At 36.4% G+C, this 20,041-nt stretch overlaps 1 protein-coding gene across 1 annotated transcript; it reads left to right on the top strand.

The window, feature by feature from the left end:
• The first annotated feature begins 178 nt into the window (after positions 1-178).
• Positions 179-19,835, top strand: LOC139147351 (mRNA cap guanine-N(7) methyltransferase-like). The gene is made up of 9 exons (XM_070718410.1): positions 179-247; positions 739-803; positions 4,437-4,698; positions 5,199-5,317; positions 5,937-6,118; positions 7,530-7,694; positions 8,451-8,568; positions 12,186-12,371; positions 17,056-19,835. The coding sequence occupies exons 1-9, from the start codon at positions 235-237 to the stop codon at positions 17,314-17,316; spliced, it is 1,371 nt and encodes a 456-aa protein (XP_070574511.1). The 5' UTR covers positions 179-234; the 3' UTR covers positions 17,317-19,835.
• The last annotated feature ends 206 nt before the right edge of the window (positions 19,836-20,041 follow it).

The following is a 20,041-nucleotide window of genomic DNA, read 5'->3' as shown; positions in this document are numbered from 1 at the left end:
CAATTTTCTTTCAATATATTTGTTTATTGTATAAAAGTGATAAATATATGTGACTATTTCATAGATAAAACACATAATTATTTTTATTTTACCCTTATAAATGTAAAGCTTTTATGAATGATCCACGCTCACTAGATCCTCATAATATTGGACGAATTTTGTTATGAATATTAGAGTGTTTTTTCAGTGTTATCGGTGTGTGGCGCTTTGCTTTGCTCTGTGAGCGTGGAAAACATGGCTGATAGAGGTTCGTGCAACTGTTGTCATCTCATTGTTATTATCCAAGCCTAAGGCTGGATGCTGCAGCATGCACATTTTCGCACTTTAAAAATATAGGTGACTTACTTCGAGAATAGTCGCTGCAAAGTGTATACCTTCGCTGAATTTCTGTTGAGTACAGTTTGATCAGAACCTCATGTCATCAGCTGCAACAAAGCGCCGTTGAGTGAGTACTGCTGGCAGAGACGCCACCAGTTTCGGTACACTGCCAGTGTTGTACTTTTCATCGGATATGTAACAGTATGCTTCGCGTTTATGTGCGGAAAGGCACTAGCTCGAACTAGTCTTAAACAACATTGCTGCGCGAATGATTCATTGAGTATTCTTACGAGAACGCCAGCGTGGAGATATCACTGTGCATCGAAAATGTCCTGACAGTGGCAGTGCAAACAAGTCTGTCCTCATAATCGCATGCTTTATTTCTTTGTGACAGAAAACGTACCTTTCTATATATTGCAGACCGTAAACGGAGATCGCGTTCGAGATCAAGGTCCCGTAGTGCCAGTAGTTCCGATGATGACAGGGTAAGATTCTGTCCATTTTGCCTGATCACGGGTAAAATTGAACTACAATAATGTAAAACAAAATTGAAAATTTTAACGTGTGTAAAGAATACAGGCACAGCGCTTTTGGTGTAGTGGTAAGGTAAAGTAACCCTTACTACTACACTAAAAGTGCTGTCAACTATGGCAGTGTGTGTGGTACAGAACATGTGTAAATTTCCTTAGTTCTGACGTAAGTTGCTGGTTTTAATAATTCACATGTGCATATATCCAAACAAATTTGCTGAAAGTTGAAACAGAATGCCAACCTTTCATGATCAGTGAGTTTCATGTGTACAGAATCGCAGCATTATAGATGGTAACTGGTCAACTGGACCCCACGTCAACTGGACCCCTTAACCAAGTCAACTGGACCCTAAAATATTTTTTGCCAAGAGCACCCTGGCCCTAATCAATTTCATATCCACTAGCAGTGACATTCTTGGACGTGATGAAACCATATCAAAACCAACCGCTTAGAACTCTTGATTTTCATCACACAGGTGAACAGGCTCAATACATGTAAACATGAAAATTCGATGAAACTTGTGTAAGTAAATACTAAAATAAGGATAGATGGCGCTACTAGTGTGATAGTATGTACAAGTATAGGTTCAGTCAGCAACTTAGCAGCGCAGTTACAGACCATTGTGTTGTAGGCTAATACATGAAATACATGATGAAGGGGATAATTAACTATGAATGTGGGTCAATACACATAAGAAACAATGGGATGACTCTCTACAAAAGTGGGTATTAATCACAAATGATTAGAACAGATAAAATGTTTAAAAGGTAGAGTTGTTCATGGAAGTTTTGGGGTAGAGTAACCGTGTTATAAATTAAGAGTTTAGGATTGAGTTGACTTGGAGAACAGTTGACTGGGGTCCAGTCGGTTTGGGGTCCTGTTGTCCAGAAACCCATTATAGATACACTGAAATGTACAGCAAAAAGTGTGTGAGCATGGTGCAACCATAGATATTAGAGGTAGGAAGACCCCCTCCATTGTGTATGGTGCAAAAGAGCCTTTATATGTATGGAACAAATCATTCAAGAGTTTACATCATACTCATAGCTGCAAGGTAGTCCACAATTTTCCAGTCATCAGAATGGAGGAAAGATATCTGTGTCAGACAGTGATTTTCCCCTCACTCCATAGCAACGTTTAGGGAAAACATTGGTTCTCTGCTTTCCATTCAGTCTTGTTGAGGGAATTGACTGTTGTGAGTAATTGGATAGACAGTGGAAAACTCTGTTGTTGATGGTAATGGTGCCAAGTAAATAATTGTAGCCCTCATGGCAGAATACAGTCTAAGGTGACTCAGTTACTGTGGGTGAACTGGCAAATATTACACTTTATTAGATACTTGAAAGAGTTAGCTTATTCAGTTGCTGTGTAGCTTACTATATATAATACCAAATGGCTGGCAGAGTAAGGGGTTCTTCAGTATTGTTAAAGTGTTGTCAAAATCTAGATCAAGTATGGATCTCCCTTGAAAGGATCCTCACACTTATAAAGTCTATCTCCTTGCACTTGAATAGCTTGTTTTAACCTCTAATAAAGAGCTTGTCCATGTAGTGATGCAGTACCATGATACATGTGATACATGGTCCCTCAATAGAAAGAACAACCTTCCCAGTGAGCGGTCAGTGTATGAGTGACCAGTAAAATGTTTACTTACATCAGCACGTGCAAATGTTTCTGATATCATCTAGAACGTAGGCTTTTTTGAATTAGTAACTTTAACTTTTGCCATATTTTGTCATATTGTAATGAGATTATAGATGGGTGGTTAGTGGATGTACACTTTTGGGGTTTAGCATATTTCGTGCCAATAATAACCTTGCATTGCTCTTTTTTCCCACCAAATATGCTAATTTTAGTCAGAAATGTCTTATATCTGCCACTAAATACTAGAGACTAGAGTGCACCACCATTAAAAAGCAATAAAAAATGAAGATGTAGATCATGGTTTTCATGAATCTCAGAATACCATTCACAGTGTTTTCCACAGCCTGGAAAAACAGGAGTATGAAAGTGTATGCATAATTTGCATATTCTTTGGTTGCAAAAATGTATATATATGAATAAAATGCTTCAAAAACATAATTGGTGGTGAACAATCCTCAAAATTCTGTAGGGAAGAACCCTGATTCATAACATATTTAAGTCATGGGTTTTGAAGCAGACTTGACAAGTCATGTTCTATAATATGTATGCTACAGTAAAATAATAAAATGATACAACATCATTCACTGGTGATTAATTAGTCCCCATGGACACCGTCCGGGGGGACTCATAGGTTTGGTCATGTCCGTGCGTGCGTGTGTGCGTCCGTTCACGCAGATATCTCAGACATGCCCCGGTCAATTTCTTTCAAACTTTGCACAAGGATAGTACCCTACCCCATACAGATGCACGTCGATTTGTTTCACAATGCAATCAAATTTGGCTGTGTTAGAGGACTTTTTAGTTTTCACCACCATAGACTCCCATGTATAAGGCAGTCTCCATAGACTCCCATGTATAAGGCAGTCCATAGACTCCCATGTATAAGGCAGTCCATAGACTCCCATGTATAAGGCCAAGAAAAATAAAAATTTAGTTTCTCATCGTATTCATATTGCAAAAAGGATGCAGTGACACAGTTTTTAGTCCCCACGGATGAAGTCCTGGGGGCTTATAGATTGGGTCATGTCCGTCCGTGAGTCCATCCGTGAGTCTATCCGTTCACGCAGATATCTCAGATATTTTGACAAAATGTCAAGTGACCTTGGTGACCTTTGACCTCAAATATATATATATTTGTCCATAACTCAGTAACCACAAGTGCTACACCCTTCATATATGGTATGATGGGACAGCTTATGACGCCACATATTGTACCTCATTAATTATGTGCATATCTAATTTTGAGCGAGCCAATAGAGCTAGAGGTCTGAATTTTGGTATATAGGGATAACTTAGTAATACTATATTTTTCAAAATGTCATGTGACCTTGGTGACCTTTGACCTCAATTATACATATTTGTCCATAATTCAGTAACCACAAGTGCTACACCCTTCATGTATGGTATGATGGGACAGCTTATGACGCCACATATTGTACCTCATTAATTATGTGCATATCTAATTTTGAGCGAGCCAATAGAGCTAGAGGTCTGATTTTTGCTATATAGGGATAACTTAGCAATACAATTTTTTTTTTTTGACAAAATGTCATGTGACCTCAGTGACCTTTGACCTCAATTATACATATATTTGCATAAGTCAGTAACCACAAGTTCTATACCCTCCAATTCTGATAGGATATTAGACCTGAAGATGTCACATCTTGTACCTCATTATTATACGCATATGTATTTCTTGGCTGGCCAATACAGCTAGAGGTCTGATCTTTTTTCCCGATTTAGAACCATAACTTAGACATGCCTCATGTGTTTCAAATTGGGAACAACGATGTAGACCTATGTGCCCATAGATCTCAACATATACACTCCAGTGATACTTCTTAATGACCACATTTCCCTGCCCCATCAAGACTAATACTCCTATTACAAGTGGAGACTATGTCATTGTCAATGACTTGTTTTGTGTGTGATTAATTTTACAGAGAAAAGGTTTGGGAGATAAAGTTGCCAAACACTATAATCAGCTGCAGGAAGCTGGATTAGACGCTCGAAGCCAGAGCCGTATCTTCTACCTCAGAAACTTCAACAACTGGATAAAAAGTGTGTGCATTGCTGATGTGGTTCAGAGAATCAGAGACCGTCGTGGGGATGACTGTAAGATTGCTGTATTGGACCTTGGTTGTGGGAAAGGTGGTGATATTCTGAAGTGGAGAATCGCTCATGTGGATAAACTTGTCTGTGCAGGTAGGAAAGGGTTATATGAATAGCATCGACAGACAATCTTGATCTAAGAAGGAGTGTACAAACATTTTTTTTATTCACATGATTTATCAAATAATGATGTTGTAGCATTGTAATAAGTCCCACCTTCAGCCAAATTGACATTTACTTACCACATACAGTTGTTCGAGTAGTTTCTAAAATATCAAAAATAATATCAACATTTTTCCTTGGCCAAATCACAGTTCCTCTACACACTGTGGCCAGATAAATTACCGGTATTTAGACTAAAATTGAAGTTTGGCAACCGAACAGGTAGTTTTCTGCTGCCCCCACCCCATCATCTGTACAATCATGAACGTAATTACATCCTTGGTACAATGTGCCAAGCTAGATATATTTGACAGAATTTTACAAGATGACAGGTTCAAGAGAAGAGTCTGTTGTGGTTACCAAGTGAATGAGATAATAGTGACAGGGCTGGTTCCTGCATTGTTGTCATCACGTCCGTGTTGATGTTTCAGATATCGCTGCCACATCTGTTCTGCAATGCGAACGTCGATACCAAGACAACATGGACAGAGCTAGAAGAGCAAAACAGAGAATGTTCAGATGTCAATTCATCACAGCAGATTGCTCTAAGGTACAACAAGTCTCAAATTACATTTGTTGTCTCTCTGTCAACGCTAGACTTTCTACCGGTGTCTTTTGCACATGGGGCTAAACTTTGAGTGGTATGGCCCATCAACTTCAAACATATCTATCAACTGAATTAACAATATGCAATATTAAACACCCATGTGGAATGGCTGATATTATACTTGTCTGTATTTTACTCAGGTTGCTTCACAAGTTATATTATAGGAATGAAACTCAGCTGTTATAATTGTTGTAAATGTTCAGTATCCACATCGCAACAAAGTGGTGACTATAGCACTGCACAAGAATGTCACTTCCATTCTATTTGGTGTAAATTTTAGAAATGCACAAACAAATTTTCGATTGTTTGCTTGAAGCTATAGTTGACAAAACATGATTTTTAGCTTTCATTTTTCTTGTTTTTTTGTTTGATATGCACATTTCAAAGAAATCTGCAACTTTTATTGCGTACTTCTTTCCAGATAGACAGGGTCATGTAACTTCTAAGATACCTTTGTTTGGTTTAAGCTTCAAAATGAAAAGGTAAGAATGTATGCATCTGTTGGTTACACCTGCACATGATGTAAATGGTTCAGAACATACATGTCTTATCTGGTCCACAGACTCTTCTCTCTGAACGTTACAATAATCCAGATCAGACATTCCACATCACAAGCTGCCAGTTTGCTTTACACTATTCCTTTGAGAGTTACCAGCAAGCTGACACAATGCTGAGGAACCTTTGTGACAGGTTGAAGCCAGGTGGCTACTTCATTGGTACCACTCCAGATTCCTATGAAGCAGTGTGAGTAGAGTAACCAATACAATCTCTGTCAATTTCACCTTTGACTTATCATTTGCATATGTGGGTCAGACCTTTTGTTGGTAATTATTTGTTTTCACATTACTTGTTGTGAATGGTACTGACGGATTGTTTTCAGTTGCAGTGTATACCGAACATGTACCCTCCTCATTGTCCAATTAAATAAACACAAACACCAGGTTGGGAGTTTTCATGCTGATGAGCATCTGTGGGAAAAACCAATTTATTGTTCAGTCTGGTTGATTTGTCAGATTATCTGTGTAAGATTATTTATGTGTATGTGTCATAGTGTTGTATATCATGAGTGTGGAAATTGCATTTATAAAGTTCTATTGATTACAGTGATGTTAAAACATTGCTATCATATACACTTGTACTCTCAATTCAAATTTAACAGTACTTGTACTGACCTGGGTTGAGTTTGCATTGACATATGGCAAGAAAGTGTCCCATATTTACTATCTCACTGGTTCAGTCAACAAAGTTTCATGGACGAGAAGCGATATTTGTCATGAAGAAACATGCTGCTTGTGTCAAAAGTCTAGCTGCAGTTGGCTTTAGCACCAATAATGCACTGAAATTACGTATCACCATCCAGAGAGAAATGAAAAGCTAACATTTGTCATGAGTAACTGATCTCTTTGGCCCATTCTTCATCAAAACTTTGGCGTACTGCCGTTACTTTCAATGCTGTGGTTGGACCTACTTACATGCAGTTGAGAGTATGGGGCATGGGTGTGGATTGGTAGACATACACCTTCAGTTACAGACAAAAATTGCTTTCCTGTAGGTCATTAAGCTATGTATTCTATCCCTTACCCTGACTAAATTTCAATCACTACATTTACTGTTGATAGTGTGCTGTTATCATGTCTTTTACCAATGTGATTGAATCAGATGCAGAGAAAATAACATTTCCATCTTTGCGTAATCTTTGCCATTTTTTTTGGCTTCCAGTGTCATCGCTACATCTGAATGACTGCCATAGGAAATCACATTCAAATCTTGTACATTGGCCAGAACAGTCGACCAATTGGAAAAATGTTTAAAAACGCCACTTGTTGTGGATTGGAGCATTGTATTTAAAAACACAACCTAATTGGCTCCTACAAAGTGCAAGATTTGATGTAGTGAGGCAGCTAGCGGCTAACGAGAACAGCAAAGAACAAGCAAAGATGGAAATATCACCATCTCTGTCTCCATGGTCTGTCGCCATCTCTTTTGCCATGGTCTGTCGCCACCTCTGTCGCCATGGTCTGTTACATACTTAAAAAGTACTCCCTAATTCTCCGTGCCTAAATGAATACTGTTGCTATATTGTTCTTCAAGTACCCACAGTAAATGCTGTACATGAGCTGTCCAAGTAAAATCATATGATGATGGTTTGTTACAGACGCCGACTCAAGGAATCTGACGGAATGTCATTTGGAAATGACTTGTACAGAGTGACATTCAGTAGCAAGGACAATTTCCCACTCTTTGGCTGTCAGTATGATTTTTCATTACATGGTGTTGTAGACTGCCCTGAATTTCTAGTGTACTTCCCGTTACTTGTCAAGTAAGTATTATACTTTGATATCAATTTCAAAACATATGCCTGTGTGATTTATTCTTGGATTACCCCATGAAATTTTCAGTTTTTTTCATTTAAGATGTTCACCAGTACATTTTGACAGTGTTGTCTATATTTTGTTAAGGTTTGGGAACATATGAATTTATAAGCGTAATGTAACAATACCAGGATCTGCTGTAACATTTCTGCTTCTTCTTGTGTTACTGCTGTGGTGCACCAAGGGGAAGTTACGTGTAATGACAGGGAGACTCCTGCTTTGTTACAAAGGCATGTAAAAGAAGACTAATGATATAAAAAGTATACACAAAGTATACACAATGCACCCCTCAATCTCACTGTTACAAATGATGGTGTATTGTATCACTAAAGGAAATATAGCAAAGAGACAACTAGTCATTTTCAGAAGTTCCTTGGACTCGTGTCACTACTTGGTGATGAATTATATATGGTCTCAAATATTAAAAAAAAGCAGGAGTCTCCCTGTCTTTACATGTAACTTCCCCTTGGTGTACCACAGCAGTAACACAAGAAGAAGCAGGATTGTTACAGCAGATCCTGGTATTTTTACATTAAGCTTATAAATTCATATGTTCTCGAACCTTAACAAAACAGCTAGAAAAATGCAGAGAAAAGGGCTTTTACAATCCCGTTTTCAAGATTTCGGTGCGCAAAGATTCTAAATCATTATTTTGATACTTGTAAAAGACTAAACAACTGATTGATATGATTGTGATGTTACAGAATGGCTGAGAAATACAAGATGAAACTTGTTTACAAAAAAACATTTGCACAATTCTTCAAGGACATGATCAAAGACAAGGAAAATGAAGAATTATTGAGTAGAATGCAGGCACTAGAGGTAGGTTTCACATACAGACTCATCTTGATTATGTACACGACGAATGTAAGCAAGACTAGTCTAATTAAAATCTGATGTAGAGATGGCTCGGTCTTTTATGCAATCATATTGTGGTCTATATTTCCACTGTCCTTGTGTGAGACCAAGCACTTAACTTAGGTAGTACACGCTCTAAATTAAATTCTTACCTTTTTGGAATCAAAAATAAACATCAGGGTCACCATGCAATGCTTCATATCTCCCGACGCTAGAAGTACAAAATGGCTGCCATCCCTGTGTTAACTCTATGACAGACAATTAAATTTTACACTTTCATGAAAATAAGCCACTTTTAAATTTATTCACTCCATGAGCTTCAAAATGAGCCCCAACAAGTGTTGGACCAAAAATGTATTGTAAAAGTGTAAGAGGATGAACATCTGTCTCCGAGACGTATTACAATTTCAACCTGATTTCTCTGATTTTGTTGACATTTACAAAAACAGATTTTGGTATTTATCTCATGCATGAAAACTTCAGTAATATATGCAAAGTTTTATTGGAATATGGCTGAAATAAATCAAAAGCACTGTGCTCAATTATAAATGTGTATCACTGTGGCTTTGATAAACATCACCACCAGCTGTTGATTGGTGTTGGATATCCTGTCATTGATAAATCTTACCAATTATTCAGTTTTACAGATGATGCTAGTGTCACTTTGACATGTGATTTTGCTTTACATTTTATCAATACTAAACTGGTTGAAATCACCACCATTCTTTGAAAAAGAACATAAATCCTTTTGTCATACAACATGCGTAAATATGGCCTTTCTGGCTTAAGGTAGCGGTAAGGCTATTTTTGCACCAATTCTTTTCTCAGAGTTAATGTCAAGTTTCAAGTGTTAGAATCAAGATATTTAGTTCAAATTTTCAGGATAACTCCCTTAGTTAATATTTTCTCCAAAGATATAAAAATTGTATATTTGTAGCCATGATTTTATAATATGACACCAATCAATATTAAAATTTAATTTTTCATATTTTTTTACATCTTTGAATTTAATAATAAATTAATATTACCAATTAGTTATAAATATGTTGACACTATTAATTGTAAGATTTGTACGGCAGGATTTGTAAATAAAATTTGTTTTTATGATTTTACATGGGTTTACATATCAAAAAATTCTTAAAAATTCTTAAAAATTTCAAAATGTGATTTTTCAAAAAGTACTTCAAATACAGGAAAATTGTGCCGTACAAATCTTATCTGTAACCTTGTTAATAGGCTGTAAAAATTCCATGTCCATATCTCATTTCAAAGGTTGGATTTAATTGGTATAAAATTATGTAGGAAAACTGTTATTCTGTCAAAATTGTTGAAAACAAGCCATATTTGCACCCCTCTTTTGAAGTCAAAGAGCAGTCTTTTTGGTTAATCTCACTTTTGACACCTCTTTGACACTCAAAGAATCTAAAAATGCATTTATAATAGCAGTCACGCATTCTGAATGCAAGCACTGCCTTGTCAAACTTTCCTAAAAAACAGTAAAAAATGACTTTCCCTTTTCACACATTTTTTTAACAGCTAGGGGACCTCTACCATAGTTAATACACTAAGGACTCCCCAACTTCCTCTCATTTGGTCAGTTTTTCAGAAGTTTCAATGGGCTATAACTCTGCAATGCTTATGACCCCAAATGTCTAGTTTTTTTATTCCACAGAGAATGTTGACTTCTTTCATGTTTTAATAGTTTTATTGAAGTTTATAACTGACGCTCTAGCCTTTACCGCTACCTTAAATGTGAATCTCTTTCAAGTGTAGCATCTCCATGTGTTTTTTTAATCCACTTCTCTTTATTGTGACTGAGTGGTTTAATGATGAGGGGTTGAGGTCATTTCCATAGCTATTGTAGGGAATACTACAATACTAGTATGATATGTCTTTGTTACAGTCAATGTCAAGTTTTTATCCCACTTTACATTGAAAGTTACAAAATCTTCATGGACTTCACTCATTCTCTAAATGCTAATTTAGCAAATGAATCAACTAGCTGTTAAGTTCTGTGATATTGATCAATAATATGTTCAACATGCCAATAAATTATGTCTTTTACGGTTTTTATATGACTTCCGGACTGTTCAAAGCTCACGCTGAAGTGTGTTAATTTTTAACTTCTGTCTGGTGACCTTGAACTATTTCAAGTAGTATGGTTCTGAGAATTGATATGTACACCTGTTTGTTAGTAGACTAATTTTGAATAAAAATTGGTTCTGTACAAAGTAAGACCCTTTGTAAATTCACAAATTTTAAAGAATCTCTTGAATACATCTGTTAAATGGTCATATTTTTAACATGGTATACTCAGTAGCTATATGTATTCCTTCATGGGTGCGTATACAATTAAAGATTTTTATTTTTCATGGAATTGAAATCCATGGCCACAATTTGCCTTCTGTTTAATCGTATCAAGAATATACCTCTTTAAAATCTCTTTGAATGATTTTAGACTGCCTACACAAGATATGCTTTAGAAATGCAGGACTAACACCCTTAAACCATACCAGATAGATAGATAGAAAAAATCTGATCAATTCAGCTTTCAAAGTCTTGATGAACGTGGAAATGTACTTTATGTGTATAAGTTTGTCTGGGAAGAGTGATTTACATTCTTTAAATCATATCAGAAAAATGGTGATTTATTATTTCATGACAGGTCAAATTTATAAAAATCTGGCAGAAGTTCATTGTCACTCACTCCAGGCATGGAAAAAATTTAGACTAGTCACTTCTGCAAATGCTTGTCTTCTTGATATAAATGTAACTTATTTGAAATCCTAGTAGTACGTCATTTTGATGATTTAAAGAGCAGTTAGAAAATCATAGGGTAGTGTGTATCTCCTCTCGTGTGTTATTACTGGCCTAGACTTGGTTTAATTTGGTGAATTTTTGAAAAATAAATTCATTTGCAACAGTTTCTCTTTTGTCTGTTCTATCTCATACAAACCTATTTGAAATTTGGCAGCCCAGGCCAGGTTTCCCTAGCGATTAAACACGTTGCCTTGTAGGCTGTGCAGTAGTGCTTTAGTTTATGGATTCCTTCCGCGTGAAACTCCCCTGTATCGTGTACACCCCACTCATCACATTCACCCCACCCACATCTTTCTTATGAAAACAGAGCACAAATTATCGCATTCACCCCACTCAAACATTCACAAATCACAGGCTTGAACCAAGTCTATTACTGGCCCAGTTTTTAGTTCAAGTGTCACATACAGAGTTGAAAACACTGTAACGTGAATGAATCAGCAACATGGTAGAACTTATAGCACATTATTGTATTTATTGGAAAATAATAGAACAAGATAAATGTCATTAAATTTCCTGTTTCTTTGCAACAAAAATCATCTTGTGAATTGTAAACCTTGACAGTTTTCATTCCTACATGACATCACCCTATAGATTTGCAAAGTTCTTATAAGGAAAATGTATGCTCAATGAAATCCATTGTATGTAGAGATACGTCTTACAATTTACAGATAAGTTCAGTCATCTGTACATTTACTTCAAACAAAATGTGATAATTCCTGCGTAAATACACATCTATGCATGTATTCATCTTTCTCAAACAGCAATATCCTCCAGACAGAGAGACAGGTCTTGTCAGTACCGACCCCAAAGACTACAAACATGCCAAGAAATTCCTGGATGAAGTCAAGGCATCATCCAGAAAGAGTCGCCGAGATTCAGATTCCTATTCAGATTCCTATTCAGACTCTTCTGATGACGACAGACGAAGTGACAAGAAAATGAAAGTTGTAAGTATCTCTCAGGTCCAGCCCTACTGTAAGAAACCCTATTAATTCGACCACTCTATTAATTCGCTCACCCTATCTTTTTCTCAAAACGTAATTTTATTTTACCATTATCAGTTTGACCACTGATTGAAATTGGGACTTTCTCAATCTCTAATAATTCAACCAACCAATCATAACAAACTGTTTTTAACAATTTATTTTTGATAAAATATACAGAACAATACAATGTACAGAACAGAATGTTTATGTCAGGATTTCAGGAAAGTCACCTTTATATGTTTTCAATCATCCAAGACGGGAATGATGCCACTTATGAACTGTCAAAAATGTTGAAATCCCTAATAATTCAACCACTGAAATTATTTTAGCTTTGTCAATTTTCTGATAATTCAACTATTTTAAATTGTAACTATATTTTTCTGGTCAAACTGATAGGATTTTTACGGTAGATACTGTACCTTCATTGCCTCTTCCTCGTGTCACACTGCCCACATGTGAACTATACCAGTATACATCTTTATGCGTACTACTACACCTTAATTTCTTCGTAGGAAAACAACCTTTGAATGTGACCTAAGAAATCTTTTCTGAAACTACAACGAGTCTTATAATAATAGCTTGCTGACTTTTGTACTGTCCATTCTGAAAAGAAATTGTCATAAAGATTGAGTAAAGTGAGGATGTGTATTTGCACTCTTGTTTGTCAAGGTTATTAAAGGCACATCATTTGAACCTGCCCTTGTGATGTGAATATATAGCAACTAAACTTGTGTTGAAAATAAATTGAAAAAATGTTCCATTTTTTGTCGGAGAACGCGTATGTTTCAAAATGTGTTTCCTGTACGACCATTTGACCCCTCTTTGCATATGTCAGGAGATTGCCCATCATGATTATTCAAATTTATCACATGGTCAAACAATGCTATGAGAATTCAAATACTCCTGCCCAGTGTATGCAAATGGCTGTGTCATCAGTAAACCCCCGTCGTGTGCCTATGGTCCTGTAACTTCCCGTTTAAAAGGAACAACACAGATGTTTCAAGGATGTTAAAGGAAGCTTTTGGCATTGAATCATTCAGCCAAGGGAGTTTAGAGGCATCACTTCTTGTAGGAAGAGCCTTTCAAATTTCAGTTTTCTGGAATCAGAATGAACACAGGGTATCATTATTTGATATATCAAATATTTTTCAAAGTCTAGAGGGATTGTGCTTTTACATGTTCTTGTAGAATGAGCATTGAATGTACATCATCCACATATGCTTGATGTGAGTGTCAACTGTGACTTACATATTTTGAAGAACATGCTTATGACTGACCTCATGAATTAAAGAGTGCAGAGTCCTAATGTGACATCCTTGCCAATTTAAAATGGTATCCCCATGATCATCTCATATCATTTGTGACAATACATAGAGGCAACCCCTGCAACTAAAGATAGAGGAGCAATTCCTCCAATTATTCTGACCCTGATCAAAGAAGTGCTGTAACCAGGAGCAATCCATAAAAATTGATGAAATTCATGTTATTTTACCCATTTTGAATCCAAACTCTGATACAATCACAGCATAGTGCATCACTAAGCCTTCCTAGATTTATTGAATCAGTTGATGCAATATAGAAGGCCCTTACCCAATCTTTGATTGTTCAGATCCTAAAGTGTAAATTTTACAGATTTATTCATAAAGCAATATCATGCAATTTAAAATTTTTCAAGTATCATGCCATTGCAAATGATTGTCAGAATATTTCAGAGAAAAACAAATTACATTTTCTTTGAATTGAAAGGTGAATCTTGATAATATTCTGACATTTGTTTTTAACACCCTCGATACTGTGTCTTAACAACTTTCTTATGATTACAATATTTCTAGCTGCCGAATCTTTTATGTAAATTAATGACTTCTGTCCTTCATTGCTTCCTTCATCTCTTGGTAGCTCAATGATTATATGAAAGATTATGTTTTAGTATACATAGCCTCACTTCCACCATCTATGACTGTTGCATCAGAAATAAGTTGTGTGCTTAGGTTACACTCTAACTCAACATACTTTGCTGTTCACAGAATTGTGTGTTCTGAACCTAGAGGGCATTAATCATTGTTTAAGTCGCCATCAATGATTGTGCTTTTGAAGGATGTTGTCTTGAGAAAGAGAACTTTCAATTTGTCAGACCAGCTGCTCAGGCACAATTTACATGCAATGAAACTGTTTAAATCCAACCTTTGAAATTCCATATTTTGTATTACATGCAAATAGGACTCTTTGTTCAGTTGATGGGCCAAAAACATTCATTTTGTTTTTAATGTCAAACTTTTAGCAAATTTACTCTATCACAGTTTTAAGAAGAACTTCAATGCACAGATGTTCACATTCTTCAAATTCACAGTTCAAAGTATCTTTGAACACATTTGTTACTGCGACAACTCATGTAAGAGTTCTATAATTGTGGTTTCATATTTGTAAACCTATATCTTCAGAATGTCAGTGAATCCCTTGTTCAAATTTATATGGTAAACCAAAGGTGAAAATAAACATGTTGTAAGAATTGACACTGCCCCAGCCATCTGTGTACTCAACTATAAATGTACCTTTGTGTGTGGTCTCAGACTCTCCATGGCTCATTGTTTAGCATACATACCGAGGCTAATGATTAGCAGTTGCCAATACACTGGCCTGTGAGCAGACACTCCATTGTTTCTGTCGGCCGCAGACGACCCTTGTCCTCACACTCAAATGACGAGATCATTTATGTTTGGCTTAATTGCTTGCTTGAGGGGGAGAGGGGGCAAGTTGTTGTTGCTTACTTCACACAAATGCTTACTTCATATCAAATGTTGTTTCTGTGATAACTAGCCCAAGCTACAATGTATGAGTGTGTTGTTGTGAACAAAAATTTGTCAGGGGACTAGAAAATGTGGTTTGGAGTCACAGTCTGTTGAATATGACGTCAAAAAAGGTGTGTTCTTGCTAAGTGCACAACAAGTTACTCATAAAGAGCCACATTCTGAGAATGCACATCATCGTAAACCACTTGTCCCTTTACAGCAACAGCTTTATGTAGGTCCAGGGATCAGAAATCATGCTCTGGCTTGCAAGAATGTGAATGCAGGATACATATCATTATATGTGCTGGTACTCAACATACAGGTATCTGAGAAACGAGAATCAGCTACATGGTACCCAGATTGTAATTGTACTTCAAGGGGCGTATGAGATTAATCGGTCAGCAAATTGTTTCAGTTGATTTAAAATTCAAAGAAAATTTTCAATTTTTGCAAGGTGTGAACACAGTCCCTCTATAGAGGAACTGTGATGTGAATGACTGAGATAGGTATGCACTTAGAACGAATAAGTGCAGCACATCAAGAAATACGTTCGGTTAAGTAAATAAACTTTTATACAGGTGTTAAAAATGATAGTTGTACCAGTATACGCACAGTCCCCAATGCACTGACTGTGATATAAGTCAACAGGTCTGAGCTTGGTACAGCAACCATACCAGCTTCTTTTAGCTTGGCCCATTTATACCATTACTTGATACAGCATTGTGAGCCTGATCTGTCTGTAATCATGACACTGCAAACACGCCACATTTGGTTGAAATTTGCAGTAAAATGTGCAAAACAGGAAATGTGCCCTTTTGGTGGAAGTGATTTACTGCATAGGCCACAATGTGTCAGCCATATACAATGTGCATTAGAAAACTCTCTCATTGAAAGGGTAGCTGGTTTTGCATGTTCTCATAAATCATTTATGTAACGTATATCCATGGATTAGGACCAAGTAAAGTCATTTTCATCATGATATTACACAGACTATGTTAATGTTTATGCAAATGTACAAAGTTGCACGTAGCTCACTTAGATGACACCTCGTCCCTAAAATGTGATCATTGTTATGGATTTATATGATGCTGAAGCAGAAAAACTTGAGAAGAATTTGATGAAATATCATGAAGAACTCTTTTGTAGAGAAAGCTCTATTTATTACTTAGTCTCTTACAAAGGAATATTTCTTTCTGTGGCGCATTTACTTCAACAAGTTAGCTTTTTCACTTTACATGTATGCACAGTCAGGAGCACACAGCATCAACATGTTCAAACCATGTTCTCACGGTTTGCCTCGGCGTCTTCCTCCCCCCCCCCCCCCATCATAGGGAGACCCCATTTGAAAATTAATTTGTATTGATGTAAAGGTTTTGTTTTTAAAGTTCAGCTCCACTGATACTTCAGCATTGTTTTTGTTGTGAAGCGCTCCTTTATGGCTAACCTCTTTATTCTGTTAATTTAAACATCATCAATCTGTCATAAATGTTGGACGTTCTAGCTCTGAACAAGATTACTTTTACTCATCTAAATTGCAAAAATATCTTTCAGATGATATTGCTAGTATCGTTTGTCAAATTGAGAATGTTTAGGTGGATGTATCGGAGTGTCCACAGGCTCACAAACTCCAGTTTAGGATTTTCTTGAAGTTTGTTTGTGTGAACCCCATCCAATGTAAAATACAATATTATTCTTAGTTCACCTACACCAGGTTACAGAACAGTCTGGTATGCTATGCAGGAGTTGACAGCTGTCATACACATTTGCGATATAAAAGGACTTTTCTGCCTGTAGATTCATATATGGTGTATGCTGTACTATACATGTAGTAATGTTTTCCGTCTTTTCTTTGTTTTAAGGGCACACTGACAAAGACTGAATGGGAAGCCAATAGCATGTACATCATATTTTGCTTTCAAAAGGAAAAGGAAAAGGACAGCGAGAAGGACAAAGAAAAGGAAAAAGAAACAGAGCGGGAAAAAGTAAAAGAGCATGAAAGAGAACGAGAGAAAGAAAAGGAACGAGAAAAAGAGAAGGAACGAGAACGGGAAAAAGAAAAGGAGCAGGAGGAAGAAAGAGCAAAAGAGAAAAAGAAGAGAGAAGGAAATGGGAAGAAGTAAAGAGAAAGATAAAGAGAGAGAGAGGGAACACGACAGAGAATCATCAGAAAGCCCAAAGAAGAAAAAGAAAAAGAAGAGGGCACATTCTCCAGATGGGAAGAGTAAAACTGAGGGTCATGATTCAAGTGATGGGGAAAGAAGTCCTAAGAAGAGAAAACACCACGACAAAAAATAGGCTCCCCCCCCCCCCCGTCGATCAAAGACAGTCCTGACATGGAGAGCTCACTGTAATTCTGTTGTACACTTTATAAGATGTAGAAATCGAGTAGACATGGCATACAGTATTGTAGTAGTGTTTTTACAAAGTTTGAGTTCTTAGTAAATTGTATGGGAACCCCTGTGTACTATAATTGTTGTCTCCAAGTAGGATGACATTGATATATTGAGGAGAACCCTGGTAACATGACCGGAAAACCTGGTAAAATTTACTTGGGCCCTTATCAACAGCAATATAGTATAAAGTTCTACTGTGGCATGTTATTTCTCAACGAAGAGGTTACTCTTGGCATTTGATGTTTTTGATAGATTATATATCCTGGAAGGGAGAATGTTTTATTGATCAGTGTGACTCACTGATCTGTATCTCAGCTATGACACATCAGTTGATGTCCTGAGACTCAGCTGACACTCCTTGATGCTCACAAACTGACATGTTTGCATTTTCCTGAAAAGGCATTTATAGTAGATACAGCTAATGCTGCGGTTTTTTTGAATGGCGATGATAGCCGAAATGTTGTCTATCATTTCTGCCCTTGTTACTTGTTTCACAATTATCTCCCACAGGGTGCATTTTCAAAATACAATGAAGCATAGTGAACAGGTATCATGTGTGGAATTACTCAGTAAGAAATGTCCCGATGGTATTGTTTTGTTTTGCTTTCTTTACCTTGTTGAAATGCTTTCTCTGATTCCGTTTTGTACAGTTCCTTTGTCTGAGTGGATCCTTCATACAAGGTCTCTTTCAGCTGTATGTGAAATCTTGACATGTCTTTGTCATGGAGTTAGCAGAGTAAATGTTATGAGATGGGATGTATATTTCTCTTGACCAGACCATGTTGCACTCAAAACAGACTTGTGCAGCAATTACAGCCAAGCAAATAAATTAAATTAGGCAGATACATTATGTCAGTTTTGTTCAAAATCACATCACTATGAAGCAAAACGTAAAAGCTAAATTTTGAAGTGTTTGTTTAAATGTGGAAATACAGGTGTTTATGGGTTTGTGGCGAGCTCATCACAAACTATCAGATGGGTCTTTTGGTGTTTGCAAGGGGATACACACGTAGATCTTTTGAGGGAGGGGTCATAAATGGAAAAAAGCAGCAGAAGAGAATTTGTAGACTTGCCCAAATTCTGTGGGTTCATAAATAGCAAAACAGAGTGAAGCGAAGGAATAAACTTCAGTAGACTGTAGTGTTAGTGGTTAGTGGTGAAGTGCCATAAGAAAAGCCAAGCAACCAGGGCAAGTCTAGAGAATGTAATGAAAATATTTTTGAAACTGTTGCTTTTTACCCCCCCCCAATAAACAACAACAACAACAACAGCAAAAAACAAAAAACAAACATGCAATGCATAGAAAAACATCTTGTAATGCATGGAAAAGCAGAAATATATTTTGGAAAAACTTTGAATCAGAAAAAACAAAAAAATCTTTCAATCTCTCCTAAGATTCTATTTCATTGCCTGAAAATGTCTGGCAATGTACCATATTGAACCCTACTACAGTGAAACCTGTCAAAACCAAACCCTGTCTAAACTGGAAACCTGTCAAAACTGAACCCTTTACCCAGTCCCATTCCAATAGAACTCTATGTCTAGAGGACCTCTATAAATCAAACACCCCTTCAAAACCAAACAATTTTCTCAGTCCCTGAACGGTTCAGTTTAGACAGGTTTTACTGTGCTACTATTTTGTGTTGATGGAATGATTATCACTTTGCATGTTTGCAAATCATTGTGAGACATACGCTGTACAAAAAAGCAATATTTTTTTCAGTAGTTTCTCATCAATGATTTTAAGTTTGAGTCCCAAGTATTGCTGTACTCTGAATTGCATTGAAAAATGTAAGAAGTAAGAAATCACGTCCTTTTCATGGACGATTTTTCCATCACCAAATTTTTATCGGTGATTTCTATAGTGTAAAGTCCACAACATGGAAACAAAGATTTGACAAAATTTATATGAGAATACTTTGACATAAGCTAGAATTCATAGAACTCATTACAGTGTATTATCATTTTCAATGGACTTTCTAATCATAGAGAGAACTGGTAAGCTTCAAGTACTTGTCATCAAAACATGGTAACAAAAAATATCAGATAAAACCAAATAATGTAAGCTTGTACACATGTGCATTGTTGTATTTTTAGTTTATGTAAAAGTATGTTAAAATGTGATCCAATGCGAATTCCAAAGTAGAAAGAACCATGAACAGAATGACAAGTCGTCTGAATCACCAATTTTGCAGTCTCTTTCTCTTTCGTGAATTGCGAAATAAAATGCATATTTTATCATTATATATATTGTGTATTTGCATACTTATCTTATTTTTAATCCTTGGCTATTCATCATGTATGAAGAGAACTAGAAATGTACAGCTCTTTCTAATATCTGTTTTATTTGTGATTGAATCATAAACAATAACATCAAGTCTTACTTTTGTTGAAGTTTCGTTCAGTGTCTAAATAATCAAAAAAATGATTGACATGGCCGATGTCAACTTTA

This window comes from Ptychodera flava, chromosome 13 (assembly GCF_041260155.1).
Source record: "Ptychodera flava strain L36383 chromosome 13, AS_Pfla_20210202, whole genome shotgun sequence".
Lineage (NCBI taxonomy): Eukaryota > Metazoa > Hemichordata > Enteropneusta > Ptychoderidae > Ptychodera > Ptychodera flava.
Note: the sequence above shows the minus strand (reverse complement) of the source record. Positions and strands in the feature narration are given on the sequence as shown.